Here is a 19,744-nt window from a genome sequence, read left to right as displayed (position 1 = left end):
ACACTACTGCAAATACAAGAGGAGAAAGAACAGTAGTATTCTCTTACCTACAATGTTGTGTTACTGCAAAGAGGATAGCAGAAGGATGCAGAACTAATAAATGATTAGGAGTACAGAAAAGTTTAATGTAGGTTTTTAAAGCAAAGCAGGCAAGCACAAGAGGAATTAGATGTGTTATACAAAGCATCAGAAGGAAGACCAATGGAAAAATCAGCTCTTTCTGAGAAATAAGTTCTGTTTAGCAGAAACTACATCCTTGTTGAAATGTCTGTCCCATTAACTCATCACTCTGTGTGGTAAAGCCAAATCACATGAATGTTAACAGACCAACAGACTAAACAAAACTATCTGTGACAAAATAAAGGATAACTAGGCTACCACAATTTTAATGAGAGAGACAAAGTTGTGAAGGTATTTGAAACACAGCAGAAGGAATGTTTTCTTAATCCAAGTATCTAATAAGCACCAAAAGAATGAAGTGTACAATTGAAAACACATGACCAAGCTGAATGAGTGACTGCAAGAGAGAGCATGGAGTAAAGACTGGCTGTTTTTGCAGTAACCTTGGAGAGAATGGACACGATACAAAGGTGTTGGCACTGGTCTCTGATAGGAAAATGCAGCTGAAGGATGAAGCTCTGTTAGTGAAACAAAGGGTTTACTAAGTCTCTTAATTAAATCTACATGGGTATATTCTATAGCAGGTTGGCTTCTGACACTGCATAGAAATCGATAAAAAGTGAATTCCAAATAGACAGTGGAGTTGAATACGACATAATCACAGTAAGCACTGTGCCCAAGGTTAAAATTCAAAGCTCTGCACATTTCAAATAGCAAGATCAAAATTAGTCCATTTGGCAAAGCTGTTCTGACCAGTCTGCTAACAGATAGAAGTGTTTGAAATAGTGGAATAAAAAGTCCCACATGTGCTTGATTGAAGAGCAGTCTGCAAACACAGATGATCAAATTGAGTAGATAACTTATCTATGGAATTCAATTATAGACTTCCTTTCAAAGAATGCCATGGGACATGGAAAACTGCAATAAAGGTCTGTAGCAAATCTTATAATTCTGAGGCAATTTCAAAGAGGGGGGAAAAAATCAGCATACCAAAGTCAAAATGAATATTTGCTTCCAGGCAAAACCATAGAAAAAGTAATGTAAGATACAATCAATAGAAAATTACTAGATAGTAAAAACAATTAATTGTCACAACAAGTATTATTTTCTTTGTCTACTTTATTAAGGAAGAATCGTGTTAATAGGATTTCGCTTTTTTAAGATTAGAATATACTTTGTTGGCAAAGATATCTGCATTTCTCTAGCAGACTCTCAATGCCTTTTGATTTAATCCAGATTCTGATATAAAAAGTAATATCATTTTAGTGTAACACATATTAAACAAGTTAAAAGACAGATAACTAATAGATCAACAGAGCAGATTGTCCTCCTCTAAGGGAGAACTATCACAGATCCTTCAGCAGTTCTCTTATGGATCACTACTGCTCATTAATTTTATCAATATTTTCAGGGGAGGAATTGCTGGAAAAGGATGTGAATTTCTTTAAACATAAATATATTTTAAGGACATGTCACTTTGACTAAATTACCTGGATCACATAGCCCCACATCTGTTTCCACATTTGACTTTATCACATGATGTAGATCTGGGGCAGCATATGGTTGAAAGGACTGAAACCTCTGAAGAATTGAGAATAACTGAATGTAAATTCCCAGGGTGATGCAGTAGCTCATAGCAGGAGTTCAAATGGAAGTAACAAGCAGAGAGGTTTTTTAACTATGTGTAGCATAAATCCATCAGTAGAATTCAATCTTTGCTTCAGAAAGGTTGCAGACATACTGGGAAAATATTCAGAAAAGTACTAAATAAACTATTCAGATTCAAAGATACAATTTGAAATTTATTTTAGTGCATCCGTGTCCCCTCACTTCTAATTTGTCATCACTGAGCATTGCACCAAAGACCTCTAGTTGCCAGAAAAGGACTGACCTGAGATATACTGAGATGAACAAATCCCTAAGCTATTGACTAAGGGCTATGAGGATGTAGCAATCTTTTGCTAAATCAAATGCTTAGTGCTGTAGGCTTTCCAAAACATGGTCTTAAACTGCACATAGGGATAAAAAAGTCATCTGTCAAGTTGCAAACATCCAAAAAGGCATTGAAGTGACCAAAATTATTATGTTAAAAATGAGAATCAATGCACTACATAAGCAGAAACATCTGTGAAATCATCCTGGAAGTGTCCACTCTGATAGTCACTACAGGTAACAGTAATGAGAAAGACTTTGGGGATTTGAGAAGGAAGCAAGAGACACAACTAGATGAATATCCATACCAACCTTTTAGAGACTCTTCTACTCTTACAAGATACAAAGAGTGTCCTCAGGACGCTTCTGGTCTGCAGTTGAACTTTTGCTTTGGTGGAAGAATGGGACATGTACTAATAAGACAGAAGTTGCATGAATAATGTGTCTTGTTCATGGGTAAGGGAGTGGCTGGGAATTAGCTAGAACAGCAAGATGCTATTAGTATAGTGACTCCAGGGAAGACAGCTGAAGATGCAAATGTGTTTCCAGCTGCAAATATGATACAAGAAACAACATACTTTGCATGAATGTAACAAAGAATGTGAACAAAATTAATTCTTTGGATTCTTCTACGAAAGTGGTAGGGTGTATGGGTAACATGGTCAGGGAACAGGAAAGTCTTATTACTGAGAAGATACAGTCATCATCACTAGCACCTGGTGGGAGGAGTCATATGAACAGAGCATCACATTCAGATTGTAGAAGCAGATAAGTAAAAGCAGTGAGAGGAAGGAGGGAATACCAACTTGGTAATTATAACTCATAACTAATGGGTCTCAAAAGCATGTGGATTGACGTACTAACAAAGCCAGAGGTGCTGACATGAGCGTGTCAAAAACTGCCAAATCAAACCCAAGAATGGGATGAATTACCTCTTGAACATTTGTCTGCAATATCTAGGCATAAAAGTAGTAGCCTCTGGAAAAACTCAGTTCAGCATGTGTGCTACTTTATCTCATGCAGCTAGCAATAAACCATCGCTGATAGCTTCTAAAAATCATGAGTAATTCCACAACTTGAAAGCCATGTTGTCTAGCATGAAAAAAACCTATTTTTTTGGACCTTGTTATGACGTATTAATTTTTAGACAGGAAACTGTTGGGTAGCTAGAGACCAGAAATACAATGCATATGAGAAAAATCTACATGAAGGACAGTTTTGTAACTCCAGAACAAGTCCTGGGAGAGAGTGAAATGAAAGCAAATATCTAAAGCAAAAAGATCACCATACAACACACAGAGGGAATTGTATCACATAACAATTAGCATACATTACATGTTATAAAATGTGGTAAATTGACAAGGGAATCTACAGACAACAGGAACAAACCCAGGACTAATAAGCAATAAAAGAAGTAAAAAGCAGTGAGAGAAAGTTCTAAAGTATAGCAAAACCAAAAGAAATCCTCTCAACATTGTGGATCTAATATTAGCTGAAAGTGCAAAATCAGTGTTTTAATCTTCACTTGAAAATTGGTGTAATGTAATCTTAACAAAGGAGGAAGATTAAGTACTTTTTAAAATAGTATTAACTAAAGGAGATATTAAACAACATCTAGTGGGTTAGAGAAATAAACAGCAAATTTGCAAATTCTTTAAATAATTGACTGAGAACTGATTTAACCCCCCCCAAGAAATCTTGGAATACTGGTGAAATTTCAAAGGAGGTAATGTTGTGCTTCTACTCATAAGGAAAGGAGGAGGTGACTCAGTAACTGTGGTCTGATTAGCATGGCACCAATATAAAAGAAAATAACAGCGAAACTGACACAATGAATTTAATAAAGAATTTGGGAGAGGAATGTAAATTATGTCAATCAACATAGTTTTATGAAAAATAGGCCTTGGCATTGCATATCTGATTCATTTTAATGAGATTATTTGGTTAGTTTATAAATGTCTCAGCCTAGGCTTTTGTAAGGAATTTACCCCTAGACCTTCTAATCTTAAAATATACAGTATCCCTACATTATGGAGTATCCTTAATCAGTCGGCATCAGAAACTACTTTAAGCAAGTTAAAAATTGGTTAACTTAAAGAGCACAAGAAAGTGTTGATGGTATAGACATCACTATTAAATGGGATTATGGCTAAAGAGATTTTGCATAGACTGGTATGTTCAGCAGATTCTGCATGGACTGGTATTCTGCACAGCACTACTGACTGTTGTAATCAGGTGGTCAGAAATACGTACATACCTAATGTTCGTCAAATTTGTGTTAAGGATGCATGTGCCACATTTTACATGTGGCACCTGCACACCTGCATAGCTATTACCATGTCTATGAAAAGAAGACTGTGCACAGAGCAGAGCTATCAGATGGGGGTTTTTTTAATTATTAATCCCTTTTATGTTCCTCTAGTAAATCTGTTTTTCTAGGTACCAGGGCATTCCTGCAGCTAAGGTGCATGAATGTCACAGGGAAATTTGACCTGACAAAAAGACTGATTCTGAATATTGCAAAATAAGACATTCAGGAACCCAGTCCTTACAGATTGAGGAACATATCCTGGAAGACAGAGGTGGAAAAAAGCAATGTTTAAGTGAAGAAATGTGAACATGCAGTTCCATGGCAGTGTTGCAGAATTGCATTTGGTCTACTGCAGTTCTTGGTTGCCTGAACAGGAAATACTAAATAGAAATAAAAAGACTGGCTGCTGGTGGAATAAACGTTAAATACCCTTACCCTGTGTAGGCAGTTATGTCTTTCATGCTTGGAGAGAGGAGGCTGTAAAATTGGAGACAGTGTAAGAGAAAGCCTCACTGTTTGAAAGCCTCACTGTTCGAAAGCCTTCAGTTCAATAACTGAAGAAAGTGCCTCACACTGACAGGTCACACAAATTTCATTTGCTTAGGTTGTCAGAGTGAAAATAGAGAGATACTTTACTACAAAATGTAAACCTCTTTAACAGAAAATGCTGGATAATAAAAGTTCAGTAACTTAGCTGAGAAGAACAAAAGGATAAATTACTGAACAATTTCTAATAGAAATAAAGACAAATGGAGGCTTTTTTTTTTTTCTGGTCTATTCTGTCTGCTTTCACCAGTGAATCATGGTGGGTAGGTACTACGAAGATTCTCCACAAACTGATATGTCAGGTCACATCAGGCACTTGTTTTGAAAATCAAATGTATCATACTGCACTCAGTAAAAATAACTGGAAGAAATCTGATGTTCTGTGATGTACAGATCAAGTTCTAGGTTCTTCTAGAGTGAAGCTATCAATTTATAAAGCAAAATTTTAACAAGTGTAGGAAATAACTAATTGGACACTTAGAATATGATGAGACAGGCATGACTTAAATTTCTACTGGTGCATCAGACTACAGGAGACATCAAGTATCATCCCTCGCTGAAGCGGTGGTTATGACAAACTGAAAAAACACGCACACAGATGCTCAAATTTACAACCACTTTTTCAAGGAAAGGTTGTCCTGAGAATTATGCTCCTGCATAAAAAAGTGATTGGGACTATCAGGGTAGATGATTTTGCCCTTGGTGCAGTTACATACCAATGATATACTGTTGCCATAACACCATGAAGCCATGCATCACAGTGTAGAAATGTCACCCTAACTGCCTAGCTAGGTATTAAGAAGTTTAAAATCAGACCTTGGAATCTCTCTCTTTTGGCTAAAGAGTGAGGCTATCACTGAAGACAAAGTAGGTACAAAAATTGACACTGGCTGTTGGAATTGCATAAGATTCTGAATACATTAAAACTAGGTGATGTAGCCAATCATCACTTGCTCCAAATCTCAGGTGTGGAGATGTGGTGTTAAGTGCAATTGGGGTTTGTCTGGGCTACGTTTATTTGGGGAATACCCTCTGGGACAATGCCAAGAAAATCAGCACTGGGAGCCAGCACAGTCAGCGCCAGCATCTCTGGTTCCTACATCTGGATCTGGAGAACCCACATCAAATTCCCACTAGTGAATATGGGTTTCTTTTTCTCTGTGGAGTAGCATCAGAAAATGGAGGTGGCAATGACCTTTATCCAGTCTGTCTTGCACTATTATTTCACAAATGCTTGCACACAGCCCTTGAGATACAAGTGGCCAACTAGAATATAATACAAAAAAAATCAGTAGATGAGTCAGACACATGGATACCAACTGACCTACTGACATCAAAAGAAAGGAACCATAATCAGTGAAGGTACCAGGTTTTTTTCTTGGAGGACCTAGTGTCATGATTTGATGTTAGATTAGATTAAATGGGGGCTAAATAGATGCAGGAATATCTGTCTCCTTACCATCAACATGATTCAGTTGCTCAGTGCTGCAGTACAGCTCTTTTGTAAAATCTGCCCTTGTGACCCAAATGGACACGCAGACTTTCAGGTGGGAAGCTGTGACTGCCAAAGCAGAGGGAGAGGAGTATAGAGTCACACATTCTCTATTTTCTTGTACCTCATGAGCCAGAGTTAATGGGCAGTAGTGCACTGTTTGGGGCTTAGAATGCCTCAGACGCTCAGGCTTGTCCACTAGCCCAAATCCACATCACTGCTGAACCAGGAACAGGTTTGAAATAAGTCATTTGGAGCCAAACCAACACCTGCCACCTGGCTGAGTGCTCTCTTGTCTCCAGAATAGATGCCAGTCCATGTTTCAGCTAGCTGAAAGGGGAGCATGAACATTGACAAAGTTAGGATTTTCCCCTTTTTTCTTGGTTTTTTTCTTCTCTTTCCTGTATGATTTTCTACCTAATTGGTAGTCATTGGAAGGAGGCAAGTCTGTACTACTTCATAGCTAAAGCTTTAGTAAATCAGACCTTTTGGGTTTGGATTAAATTTTACTTCAGGTTGTTTGTGGAAAGGGGTTTTGGAATCTATGACTCAGTATCTCCACATTAGAGAAAACTTCCCTCCCTAAAGTACACAGACTTGAGTAAACGTTAGAATAATTGTAGGATAATTCCCAGGAGTGATTCACATTATTCGTGTGGAACTAATAATAGTTGCTACTTTATTTGCTCTGAAACTCATCTTTGATTCTGCACTGCAAGAGCAGTAAGTAAACTTCCTGTAAGTAGGCAGAAATGCACTTTGGGATGAGTAGGACCTTCAGAATTTGGTCCCAGGCAGGCAAGATAAAGACAGTAAAAGTTTTTTTTTATAAAAATTTAGCAAGGTGAAATCAAGCCATTGCAAGCACTAGCTGAATAGACAGCGTCTTTTCCCTTGGATAAGAAATTGAGAGCACTCATCCTGGAGCAAATTAAGACCTCTCTACAGAGAGTGAGAATTGGCATTTTTCAGGCTGTGACTTTTGGTGGCAATGCACGACACACATATACACTGCTTCTGGGAACTGGATGTAAAAGATGCCTCTAATGTAACCCTATTTTGCAGCTTGGGAAGAATGTGGTGAAATGACAATATTTTAATTCTGAAAATGCAACTGAAGAAGAGCAAGTAAAATAGTTCAGCTTACAAATATTGATCAAAGATGCTCTCCCTATACAAATTTTGATGGCTTAGTTTTGAGGTGTACCCGGATACCAGGGATTGATGGCTCCCGAAACAGCCTCGAACTGCTTGCCTTCCCCAGAGACGCCTCTGCTAACAGCGAGTTTGAGAAGTCAGCATCCCTTTCCGTTCTCCCAAATTGATTTCCTTATTAATCAAAAAATCTCATCTTCCTCTGGCTTCAGGTGATTTTTTTTTTTCTCCTAAAACGTTTTACGACTACCAGAAGGAAAAAAATGAAAGGAAAAAAGAAGGGAAAAAAGGATAACGAAATGGAGGAAAAACAGAATTGCTTAAAGGTGAGCTTCTAGCGACTTCTAGCATGCTCTTTTTGATGGTTCTTATCAAGTATGAACTTTCCTCCCTTCGACTCGCTCTCTCTTTCCGAGCATCTTCTGATTTCAGAAATGTATTTTATACATTTGATGGATGAAGCCATCAATTTCTTTTTCGACCGAGTGTTTTTGATTCAGAATAAATTGGCGAAGCTTTTTGCTCCCTCCCTGTTTGTGTGTTTGTTTTGTTTCCTCCTCATCCCCCAAGGTAAATCTAGACCACTGTAATAGCATCTATATGTACAGTTCGTGTCATTTAAATAAGACGTTTTATCAAGTGTCTTTAAATTTGCAGTCAGCCTCATTTAACCTCTAAAATTACGTTTAACGGGCGACCTTCATTAGCCAAATTGGAAGGAACGTGAGGTATGTGTTAAGCAGCGTCTTTTCCAGGCTGGTGACCCCCCTCCGCAGCGGGCGGGGAGTGGGGCGTTGATCGCAGTAAACGTGGGAGCAGCTACACTCCGCGCCCCTCCCTGCCTGGGCACAAGGGTGTTCGTGGGCACCGAGCCCCGCGGGGCGATTTGTAAGCACTAGGTCTCAGGTTTGCTCGGTGCTTTGCCCGCTCCTGCTCGGAGGGAGAGGGATGCAGGATTCCGGCCGCACTATTTATCTCTTACCTTGCGAGAGGGCGGGCAGGGCTTGCCGAGAGAACGCTCGCCGCCCCAGCTCCCGAGTTGCCTATCCCAGAGGACACCAATTAAAGGCACTAATTGGACAGCGATACATCAAAGTCTGCCGCTGAGACTGGCTCCTCGGAGCTCCGGAGGTCCTGTAGGCAGGCCTTTGTTTTAGGCACCGGCGTTGCCGCAGGTTCCTGTGTCGGGCAGCGAAGAGGGAAGCGGGGACACACACCCACGAGTAACACAACCACGCACCTGCACGATTCCTCTGGCCCGGTCCGCTGCCCGAAACCCTCGCGTTTCCTCACCCAAGCAGGGCCCGTGGGTGAGTGCGCCCCACGCTCCCCTTTCTGATGCGGGAAAACTACATTGATTTGGGTCTCCCGATTCATTGGGAGGACGTCTCGCCTCGTGCAGACCCACCTGTGGTGGCACACTCTCACCCGGGAAACCCACCCCTCCACGGACAGCGGGACTACCCACTTTCTGCGGCCAAATTGTGGTGGCTCGCAGGGGCTCTTCGGTGATCCCTTGTTCCCAGGAGTTAGATGGGGCCTAGAGGTGCTCAGAGCTCCCATCCTTAGGTCTTGTGCACAGGGGACGCGGGGCTGGGCCCTACCCCCAGCATAAACCAGGCCATCCCTTCGAGATATCTTCCCTGTGCATTGGGGTGAGCCTTTTTGGGCCAGCAGTTATCGCGTGGTTAAAAGCTACTTTTTAAAACGTCCTTTCTCCGAGTCCAGAATCACCCCTCAAATCTGGACAGCAGCCTGAAACGGCCCTGACAGACAGAGCTTCAGGGCCAGGGGCCATGAAGGCTCCAGGTAAATAGGTCCGCGTTTGGAGAAGCGGTGAGGAGCGGTAAGAGGCAGTTATACAGCGGGACATTGACGAACAAATCCGGTCTCTTCCCTGCTTTCCATCTTTTTTTTTTTTTTCGAGAAGTGCAACAATTCTGCCGATTATCAAAATGGTCTGCTTCAACTGTCGTAGAGGTTTTGTTAACCTCTGAGTTATTCGGGACCTCGGTTTTTCCCAGGTGAGGCTGGCTCAAGCCCGAGGGAAGAGCCGGTGTTTCCAGGAGAGGAGCAAGGATGCTTTATCCCGAGCCGGCCGGGCACAGCGCCGAGAGGAGGCTGTTACTGTGCAAGACTGGGCCAGGGGATTCGTAGGACTCGGGCTAAGGCAAGGCTGATGGTACACATATATTCAAGTATCTCGGAAAGGCAGTCAGAGGCAGAAAATGACAGTTCTCCCCGCAGGCGGAGTCAGCATCGCCGGGCTGAGTAGCGGAGCGTTTGCTTGCTATTGCGTAATTAAAAGCTGATTTTTAACGTGTTCTTGCTGCGGCCATGGCCCTGGGGAGCAAAGAACGACCCCCAGGAGACTGAATTGGGTGGCCACGAAGGAGCGCCGGTGGTTTCGCCGGCGTTAAGAGCCGGAGCGTTAAGAGCCGATACGGCAAGGATGGAGTTTCCCTTTACACTCCACCTGCAGCTCCGCTCCCTTCCTCAGGCCGAGGAAAGCGAGGAGGTGTTTGATCATTTACTGTCCACGGAGGCATTTGTTTTTCATTTTGCAAACGCTTCTCTTTAAGTAATTGTTCCTGTTAAGAGCGTATACTTTTCACTGGGCTTCACTGCGCTATAAATAATCTCGATGAAGATGCAGGGATATGACTTTCACAAGATTGGACAATTGATTAAATCTGTGACCTGCAATTGCGAATAATCTTGGAAGGCTATTTAAACAGATGAAGGCCTAAATTGTCTTGCTTGTATCTGAATTAATTTCTCATTCATCATCATTATGGAGTGATTGGTTCTATTCAGGCTTTGCAGCCTGCTGGAACGAAACTGGATTTAAATGAGACTGTAATACAATTTAAATGCTCCCCAGCTTTAACGAGGCCAATCGAGCAGCTGCAATAAACACAAATATTTTTCTAAACAACCTTGTTTTAAATAATTACTTAATACTTTCATGTGATGTTCTTAAGTGGCAATTTCTGTCTCTGAAGTCCCGGGTACTTCTTTGCAGAGAAAGCAGCAGGGAAAATCTATTTATTTACTTTACGTGTATATGTGCCTGCAATACACTGACGGAGACTCTTTAAAATAAGTTTTGTAAATATTAGTGTAAACCTGCGCTACGTTTTTTGGTCGTAGATGCACCGAGTTTAACTTATTTAAAAAACTAAATGAAATAAATAAATAAATCAAAAGGCAAACGGTGAATTGGAGACCAGAGGTAGTGATTTATTTGTTTTCTTGTTAGAAGATACTGAACCAGCTACCTCTTCTTCTCCCTACTTTAAAGAGAGCAAGAGAGAAAAGAAGAAAAACTTTCCAAAACAGGGACTATTTCTGGCGGCGATCTACGCTAATCAACTGTAACCGCATCCCTTCCGCAGTACCAGCTCTCCAGACCCGTACGGAGGTTTGTGCCTTACAAGAGGAGAAGCGAGAAGATCTGGCTGCAGCAGGCAACAAATAAGGGGCTCTGGGACGTGGGACTGGCTTCCCCCCCCCCCCCCCCTTTAACCCCCCCCCAGGAACCTGATGCGCCTAAATGAAGCCATTTGTGTTAACGAGAGTTCATCTCATCCTGACGTTGGCTTTACCCCAGGGTGACACCATGGTACTGTTGTAAGGACAGCGGGCCTTGGGGTGACATATGGTGGAGGGTGTTTTCAGGGGCTAAACTCAGCAGTAAAATAAAGTAGCCTGGCGAGCAGGAGAATAATAGAAAACAAAAGGATCCTTTAGACAGACAAGCTAAAAAGCTAAAAGAGCCGCATGTCTCTTTCTGCAGGTGCCGGCAAAAGACCTAACAACCCAGCAGAAAATGTGAAATATAGAGAGACGATTTGCTAATTATTTGGGCGCTGAAGTAAAGAATAGTGCTGGGAAAGCAGATCCGATCCAGTTTAATCATACAACCTTAAAAAAAACATATCATCTGGGACGGGAAAGTAAGCGTCAGTCGCGGTGCTATCTCGCTTAATGGTACAGAAGGTGACAGATAAAACACAACAAAGACGGACAGAGTGATTTGATAGTAAAGGAGCAATTTAATGCGCGAGTTACAGCGCTGCTCCTCGGGATCGTTTAGGCTTAACCCGTTCTCTAGAGCTCGTCTTCTTCCTTTTCTGGTCCTTTTTTTATTAGTAGTATTATTATTCAGTTGTTTAAAATGAGCATTATCCCAAACATATGCAGTGCAATCAGCTCGGTCACACTTACAAGAACACGCTTTAATAAGGCAATCAATCAAACGCTAACGGGGAGGGGGGGGTGGAGGGAGGGAAGGCCTTTCAGAGTTGAATTTGACTGGCTGGGAAGCGAACCCGGAGTAGTACACGGAGTACCCCGAAGAGAGCTCTGCTCCCGCTGGTGTCAAGGAGGCAGGTGCCCACTGCCGGCTCCCTCAGGACCTCACCCTAATTCCTCGAAGGGATTCATCCCCGGCCAGGGCCCGCCAACGGAAACCTGCCTGCTTGGTGGCAGTGGCTCGGGGCCAGGGGCAGAACCTGCTGCCGGCTGGGTGTCCTGCGCCTGCCCCGGCCGCCGGCCATGCCCCACGCGTGTCCGGAGGCGATACCCCGCGTGGGGCCGCGGACACCCCCACCGGCGGCGAACGCGTTAACGGCACCGGCCCCACGCAGCAAATGGAAAATTTCATTATGAAGTAATGAGTAATTCCTCCCACTGAGATGTATTGTTATATCTTCCACTTCAATTTAGGAGCACAGCGGCTCAATTACCTAGAAAATACAGTCAATTAAAGGCTGCTGATTGGACACGAGGACGGATCATCGATCTTGTACTTTCCAATATCGCTCCAGACACCTCATTTTCCCTCCCCTATTAACTGAAAATACTCTTGGCATTACCGCGACCCCTCAGCCTATTTACCTGTCGCAGACAATTTCTGCCCTGTGACCGAACCGCGGAGAAATTCATAGAGACCCTCTGCAGCAGCATCTTCCAAGAGTGGGCGATCGGGAGGGCTGCAGTGGAGATGCGGGGAGAGCAGGGACCGTGCCGGCTACGGACGCTACCGATCCCTGCCTCCTTTCTGCCCGCTCGCTAAGGGGGAGTGTCCCTATCACGGGTGGAAGAGCTAAACAGACGTTTAAATTTTCGCTTTCTCACGCACACACACCTAGATATATAAAATTTATGTATTTAACAATGCATATATATTGCTCTGCCCTCCAGCCGATGGTATTTTCTGGACTAGTCACTTTGCAGAAGCAAACTGGTGCCGCGATAGCAGAAGCAGCCCCGGTCGATCCCGGCCTGCGATTTCGGCCCAGCAGGTGCCTCCGCCTGGTCGAGGAACGGGACATCGTGGGCTATTTAGGACTCCCCGTTTTTGTTGAGCAGCCCTCATTCTGCCGTGCCCCCCCCTCCCCTCCCCCGTTCTCTTCAGAGCTCCCTTCTCCCGGGGTCGCCGTGGGATTGTATAAGGCACTGGCTCTGCAGCTCCTGTTTTGTCGGACTGGTTCTTCGCCTGCGTACTAAAAGAAAAAGTATAGGAGAGGAAAGGCTTGCAGAGCTCGGTCGTTGTTCGGTACTGCCCTTGGACGCTGTTTACAATTGTTATTTCCGGGGGGATGGGCGTGGGGGGGGAAATCTGTTTGCGAGTGTCCAAAAAGGGCCATCGGTTTCCATGTTCATGAGGACATCTCGTTCAGAAAGGGCGGAACAATATGCCCTTAATGATTTAAAGATGGTGACTTTGGATCAGGTTTTTAAAAGCTGTACTAAACAATATTTTTTTTAATTGGAAAAATATATTCTGGTACGCCCGTGCCTCTTCCCTGCTCTCGATCCTCTACAGGGAAACGCTGCTATTCACTCCCTTTCCCAAGGACAAAAAGTCTCCGGTGTGACAATAAACCAGAGGCTTCTCAGCAATTTAGTACAAAGTAGATAGCAGAGGTGTCAACACGTCTTTGTTCTCTCCAGCATTTATTTTCCTGCTTGTTGAACTGTAACTATTAGAAACCGCACGGTGAAATTCGTCTTAAGCAACACTTTTAGTTGTTTTTCTTATTAACAAGCATGATAAAAATATGAGTGAGATGTTGATAAAATGTGTCGTTATTATCGGGTTTGGTGGTTTTATTTTTGTTGCTTTTAAGTTTTATTCTGACATGGTAACAAATTATGGTAGTGTATTCTTTGGGCCATTTTAAAATAGAATGAAATACACAACTGCTGTTTATTTCAGGAAACTACTGAAATAAACTGCTACCGAGCCCCGTGCCAGTGTTTTTTTAAATTTTAAGTTACAGAAATCCAAGCAAAAGCAATGATGCTACCTTCTTCCGAAATACCTTCTGAAGAGGAGGCGAGGTGGGGGGGGAAGAGTGAGCTTGTGAAAGAAAAACTCCTCAAGAAGGAAGAGGAATCAGTGTGACGGACACATACAAATGCAAAGATTAGGGCTGGGGAAGGAAACACAAAACCCAAAGCATGAAATACATTTTTCTTTTAAAGGAAAAATAAAAGAAAGAAGACACAGAAGGAAATGGCAATGAGAGAACTGAAGGCTGAAGTACAAAGGAAGGGAAATCGCCTTTGCTCCAATTTACAGACTGGTGATTGTCTGAAGGAGTTGTGCTCCCTGTCACCTAATCTCTTCCCTTGGCGGCTTGTTAGCGTTTGGCACGGGGTCTTTGCTCACAAAGCATTGTACATTCGATATTCAAAAACCCTCTTTACATATACATCACTTGCTAATTTCGTCAGTGTGTGCACATTTCAGCGACTGATAATAGGACATTGATATTTAAAGGACAAATAGCTCTGACCCATAAAGAGGCAGGAGCTCGTGTTTTTTCCCTGCCAGTTCAAGTCTGCCTCTTAAAAATAGAAGTTGGAATAAAAGAGGAAATGAAATGCTGGATTTCTGCTCACAACGAAGGACTAGAAAAGGGAGGGTGAAGAATGTAATTAAACCACAAAAGAAATGTACAGAATGACAGGTTTTCTTTATGGTAAAGCATTGTTATTCTCTATAGAGAGAAGTGGATAATACTGTCGAGGTGCAAACAGAAAATCTTTTGGGTTTTTTGCTGCCTGTCCGTTTTTATTTTCTGAACACTGAGAGATTACATCTTTGCTTTCTTCATGCGCACAAGCCATTTCATTATCAAGATAATGTTTCTTTCAAGTATTTCAGATTTTCCTCCTCTGTCTCGTAGGTTTGTGCATAAGGTTTGTCGCTGTGATCTACAGAAGCCCCAGCCCTTGGGAAGAAGTCTATCCATGGAAAAGAAAGTCCTAGCACATTTCTGTAGGTTACTGAAGTGTATTTCATTCGGGTTGATTTTCTTCCTCTTTCGTGCCTAAAATCCGTCTCAGAGATAAACCACTAGTAATTTCTTTCCTTCTTCTTTCTTCTCGTTTCTCTTCTTTCTTTTTTCTTTTCTTTTCTTTCCCCCTCCCCCCAGCTTGGAATGTAAATCCTTTTAAGACTGAGCTATTTTTAGTCTTTTTTTTCCTGTAGGTGTCCACGACTGAGCAGAGAATACGATTAAATAAACATGGGCTGTAAGTACATTAACTCGAAGAGAAGCCCGGAAAAGGGACGAGTGTTTAATAACCCTGAGACAAAGGTTTATCTCGTTAAAGGTACTTCTTCTCGCTGGTCCATGGAAACTGAGGTGGCTTTGCTCAGCACAGAGGGCGTGAAAGTCAGGAAGGAGTCAGTCCTGGTTGTGGCAGAACAGGTAAAGTCTGATCCAGAGGGTCTCTGCGCCAGCCCGTTGGACTGGCCGCTGTGGCAAGCCAGGCAGGAGCAGGGGTTGCTCCCGGCGCTGCTGAGTCCATGAGATGGGGCAGGGTAGAGAGAGGGATGCCTGAAGGCGCACAGCAGTTCTGGTCTCGGGTAGGGATGGGAGAGGACCCTGAAGGTGTCCAGCGGCCTCAGGGGAGTACTGAAGGGGGTGGCGGCAGAAGCCGATGTGGCGCCGATGCCCATGTGGGAGTAGTAGGGCAGGGGCAGGTGGGACGGGAATGGATACGGCAGGTTCCCGGTGGCCGCTGCGTGGCTCATCATGTAGGTATAAAACGCCGGGTCGGCCGGGTGAGGCCAGGTCATGGCCAGGCGCTGCCGCTTGTCCTTCATCCTGCGGTTCTGGAACCAAACCTGCGGGGAGAGGGGAGGCGAGAGCCGTCACCCGCCGTCGCTCCGCTCCGCCCGGCCCCTGGTACCAGCCCCTGCCCCGGGGCGGCGGACGTGGATCTACCGGAGAACTGAGACCAACGCCAGTTCTCCCCCTCGGAGGGAGTTGTCATCACGTACGGAGGGATCAGTTAAGCCCCAGTAAAAAATCTATAGGGAGACCCAGAGGAGCAGCCCTTTTAGTCTGCTTGTTTTCCTTTCTGCTTGCTACGGCTTGTCCTGCTGTGCACCATCCCCCGCCCCTCGGTCCCAGCCAACTGGGCAGCTCTGCCTCCTTGCTGCCCTTTCGCATCCAGAACTACCTGGCTTGCTGTCGGGTTTATTTTCATGAGTAAATAGTTTTGAAAAGGCAAAGGAAAGTGAGATGGAAACAAGATCTGCTACTGGCTTCCTCTTCCCTCCCCCAAGAGCTGAGCGAGATTTGGACTGGACTGAAGGAAGGATTAAAAGTAATCTGCCAGGGAGAGGTTGGATTAGCGGCGCTGGCCGGGATGGCTCCAGGAGCCGTGTCCCCTCTCCCGCATTGCTGCAGGGTGCGGGCAGGGCCAGGAAAGGGGCGGGAGGCGGGGGGAGCTGAGAGGGAGGGTTGTGCTGGCGAAGTGCTTTCCCGAGTTTTGCAAGGAAGTTTGGCCATATAGATTTATATCGTGCTAATTGGAAACATGTCCGAGCTGCGTGTACCTTGATGGTGGTTTCTGGCAGATTTAGAGCAGCCGCCAACTCACATCTCCGGGGCCTGGACACGTAATTTTCCCGGTAAAACTCCTTCTCCAGACGGGCGATCTGCTCGCGGGTGAAGGCGGTGCGGTACCGGCGCATCTGGTCGCTGGCGCTGCAGGCGAGTGAGCCCTGGGAGCCTCCGCTGCCTCCGCTGCCCTTGGGGTGATCCCCCCCGCCGCTGGGGCTGCCGGCCAACGCCTCGGAGCACGGCCCTGCGTGGGGAGCCCGGAGCAACGACACACGCTCGGAGGGCAGGCACGGAGGGATGCTCGCTGCCCGCCGCCCCAGTGAACTCCCTTCTCCCCACCCAGTCCTCCCCATTAGGCTTTTCTGTGCCTGCCCGGGTGTACTGAGGATGCTGGGAAGACATGCAAGAGGGACCGGAGAGGAGGGTAGGGAGAAGGGGAATGAAACACCGGTTGAGGGTTTGACGGGTGCTTATTCACTCTGTTTGGAAGGTAATCTGCCCCCGCCATCCCCCAACACACACACACCGCACTGGCGGTGTCTGGCCGATGACCCCCCACTCGCTTCCCCCACCGGGAAACCGGAGGCGGGCGCCTCAGCATCCCCCGACACTGAGCGTCTGGGAAAGGCAGGTGTGCCCGCCGGCCAAGCCGCAAGTCTCCGCGGTGCCTTTCTCCAGGTCAACAAGGACCCAGGAGAGGAACAGGCAGGGACCCTTTTCTCTCTGAGGGAAAGACGAGGCCTCGGGGATCCTCTGTTCAGCCTCCAAAGCCCAGGATGGGGTATTTTCAACCAGCCTGTAAGGAACAAGGGAGGGCAGACAGCGCTCTCCACACTTCCCAGCTTCTTCTTGAAGTGATGGAGGAACGGGAAGGGGGGTGAATTGGGTTGTTGTCAGCTAAGGGGGGATCTTTGCCGAGCTGGAAAGGTGGGAATAGAGAGTGGGAAGTGGGGGTAGGGGGAAAAGGGGCCTGGCCGCTGCTTTTGCTTTCAAATGCAACTCTCCCTCATTGTGCCCGAGACCAAAGGCAATTAATTCATTGGGATCATTTCCGAGCTGGCGCCACGGAGACATAGAAGTGACAAGGTAATTTGGGCCTTTTTTTTTTTTTTTAAACCCAACTCGCAAACAAGGCCGTCGCTACAGCTCTTGGGGCAGGCGAGCGATTTTACGGTCTTTATGGGCGCTTCCGCACTCGCCCGGGCACATTTCACCCTGCAAAACCACAAACAGCTCTCGGCCACAAAACCCGTTTGATCTTGCTCCCACACACACACATACAAAAAAACCCGCCGGCATGGAGGATCGTAAGGGATTTCCTGGAGCATGCACTGTCTAGGCGATAGGGAAGAATAAAAACAAAATAGAATAAATTGAAGGGAAGAGCGGGTGGTGGTCTTGGCCAAGGGGGTCTTATGGAACAAGCCGCAGACCTGATTGCATCCGCGATGGGAAGCCTGGCTCCTCTCCAGGGATGCGGGGGCTACCCGATGTCGTGTCCTCTGACTCCCAAACAAGTCTCCCGGTGGCAGGGAGACGAGGAATCAGCCGGGAAAGGAGATCACACACACACACACACACACACACACATTTCGCTGCTCCTCGCTCAGCCGGCGAGGTGAAAACCCTCTCCGGCAGCCCCCCACCCCCCCCCCCCCCAGTGCTGCCACCCAGCCCCGGAGCGGGCGGGGGGCTGGAGGCATGGGAAGGAGTTGGGTACCTTTGCTGTGCTGGTACTCGGCGCTCCCCGTGGCGCAGTCCGGGGTGCAGCTCACCTCGATTTCCTCATAGAAATCCGACTCAGTGTCCGAGCTGCTCTGCTGCCCTTTACTGGAGGGGGGCTCCGGCGCAGGGGGCTGCTGTCCGGCCGAAAGCAGTGCTGCCGCCGCCGAGCGGCTCTCCGGCACCGTCCCTGTCCCTGGCAGCACCTCCACCTCCTCTTCGTCTTCTCCTCCGCCACCTCCTCCTCCTCCTCCTCTCTCCCGGGACGACAAGGGGCCAGGTCTGGGGCTGAGGCAGTTCCGATGGATCATCTTCTCCTGCGGCTCCGGAGCGGGGCTCCCCACTGCTTCGGACAAATTAGGCACCCTCTTGCCAACTAGAGCGCCAAGAGTTGTCCCCTCCAGAAACATCACCATCTCCTTCCTGGTTTCCATTGTGGTTTTGCTTAAGGGAGGGGAGAAAAAATCCAGATCTCTTCCCCCCCTCCCTCCCGCTCCCGCCCCAGCCTTGTACAAACCCAGCAACCCTCTCCTGCCAATGCAGAGGAACAAGCGGTGAGATAGGGTGACCTTGTGATGCGAGCGCTACACTCTGCTGTGCTGCTCTGGGAGGGATCACCATTGCCCTCTTCTTTCTAAGCTGTCATCCTCAATGGTGCAGTCGTCATTACAGTACCACCGGTGACGCCACACATTGATTGCCAGTGGATAAATAGAAACGTCTGCCATTGGGAAGATGAAAGAAGAGCCGGAGCGAATGAGCTAAATGCATGATGCACCAGGTGTAGGAGCCCGAGATGGAGAGGGAAGTGTGAAAAAGAGATGCATATGGAGCTGAGCTGCAAAGAGGTTGTAACATGCGGAGAGAGTTCCGCGGGGGGAAGCCTCGCCTGACAATTATATAGCCCTTTGACTGCTTTAAGCCACAACCTTGATGTAGAATTGAGGCGAAGATCCCTAGCTGCATCCTGGAAGTGAGAAGATACGTACTCAAGCCTCTTCCTTGGATGCATTTTTTATTGCTGGCAATCAGCTTCCGCCCAACTGCATATATAAGGTTTCTAAGAATTCTTTGCAAACTTGACGATAAAGAAACGTGCTGCTGACATCTGAATGTAAAAATAGCTTTGATTTCTTGCTCTTGGTCAACATTGGTTCCTATTCGTTTAACTGTCATTGCTTTCTATTGACTGAGATTAAAACGTTAGTTCAAAATTTGGAAATGCAATTATATACTTATTGCTTTTTACAGATGAAAAGGCACAACTACTTCACTTATAACTGTAGTTATTCTGGCTATCTAAGGTTATCATTTGCTCTTATTTCTTCCTTTGCTGTTTCCATTTGTTCCACGATTCTTATGCTTTTAAGAGAGTTTTATGTCTCCTCTCCTTTCTTCTTCTTAACTAACGGTTTTGCACAAATTATTATGTGCTTTCAGGGGGGGAAACTGCAAGAAGCAGCTTTGCCAAGAATAATTCAGGCTTAGAGAAATGCAAGTTAGCAAGGCCAGAGCTTATGCTAGACAGCAGATGTTGTTAAAACAGACATGACAAGGGCAACCATTTGGACAGCACTTGTCTGAAAATGAGAG

At 45.6% G+C, this 19,744-nt stretch overlaps 1 protein-coding gene across 1 annotated transcript; it reads right to left on the bottom strand.

Annotated features, from left to right (window-relative positions):
- Positions 1-14,904: 14,904 nt before the first annotated feature.
- Positions 14,905-18,702, bottom strand: EVX1 (even-skipped homeobox 1). Its single transcript, XM_027639420.1, has 3 exons — positions 18,150-18,702; positions 16,423-16,673; positions 14,905-15,705 (listed from the first exon to the last, which is right to left on the bottom strand). Exons 1-3 carry the CDS (start codon positions 18,583-18,585, stop codon positions 15,175-15,177), a joined length of 1,218 nt encoding a protein of 405 aa, XP_027495221.1. The 5' UTR covers positions 18,586-18,702; the 3' UTR covers positions 14,905-15,174.
- Between the last annotated feature and the right edge of the window lie 1,042 nt (positions 18,703-19,744).

Source organism: Corapipo altera, unplaced genomic scaffold (assembly GCF_003945725.1).
Source record: "Corapipo altera isolate COAL_440 unplaced genomic scaffold, ASM394572v1 44, whole genome shotgun sequence".
In the NCBI taxonomy this organism is placed as follows: Eukaryota; Metazoa; Chordata; class Aves; order Passeriformes; family Pipridae; genus Corapipo; species Corapipo altera.
This window is presented reverse-complemented; position numbering and strand designations above follow the sequence as displayed.

What these genes read in the sequence shown, in the direction of transcription:
- EVX1 (XM_027639420.1), bottom strand. Translation starts at nt 18,585, where the DNA reads ATGGAAACCAGGAAGGAGATGGTGATGTTTCTGGAGGGGACAACTCTT. An exon ending in CGAGTACCAGCACAGCAAAG is followed by an intron (nt 16,674 to 18,149) that starts GTACCCAACTCC and finishes CTCCCCACGCAG; the next exon opens with GGCCGTGCTCCGAGGCGTTG. An exon ending in TGCCAGAAACCACCATCAAG is followed by an intron (nt 15,706 to 16,422) that starts GTACACGCAGCT and finishes CTCTCCCCGCAG; the next exon opens with GTTTGGTTCCAGAACCGCAG.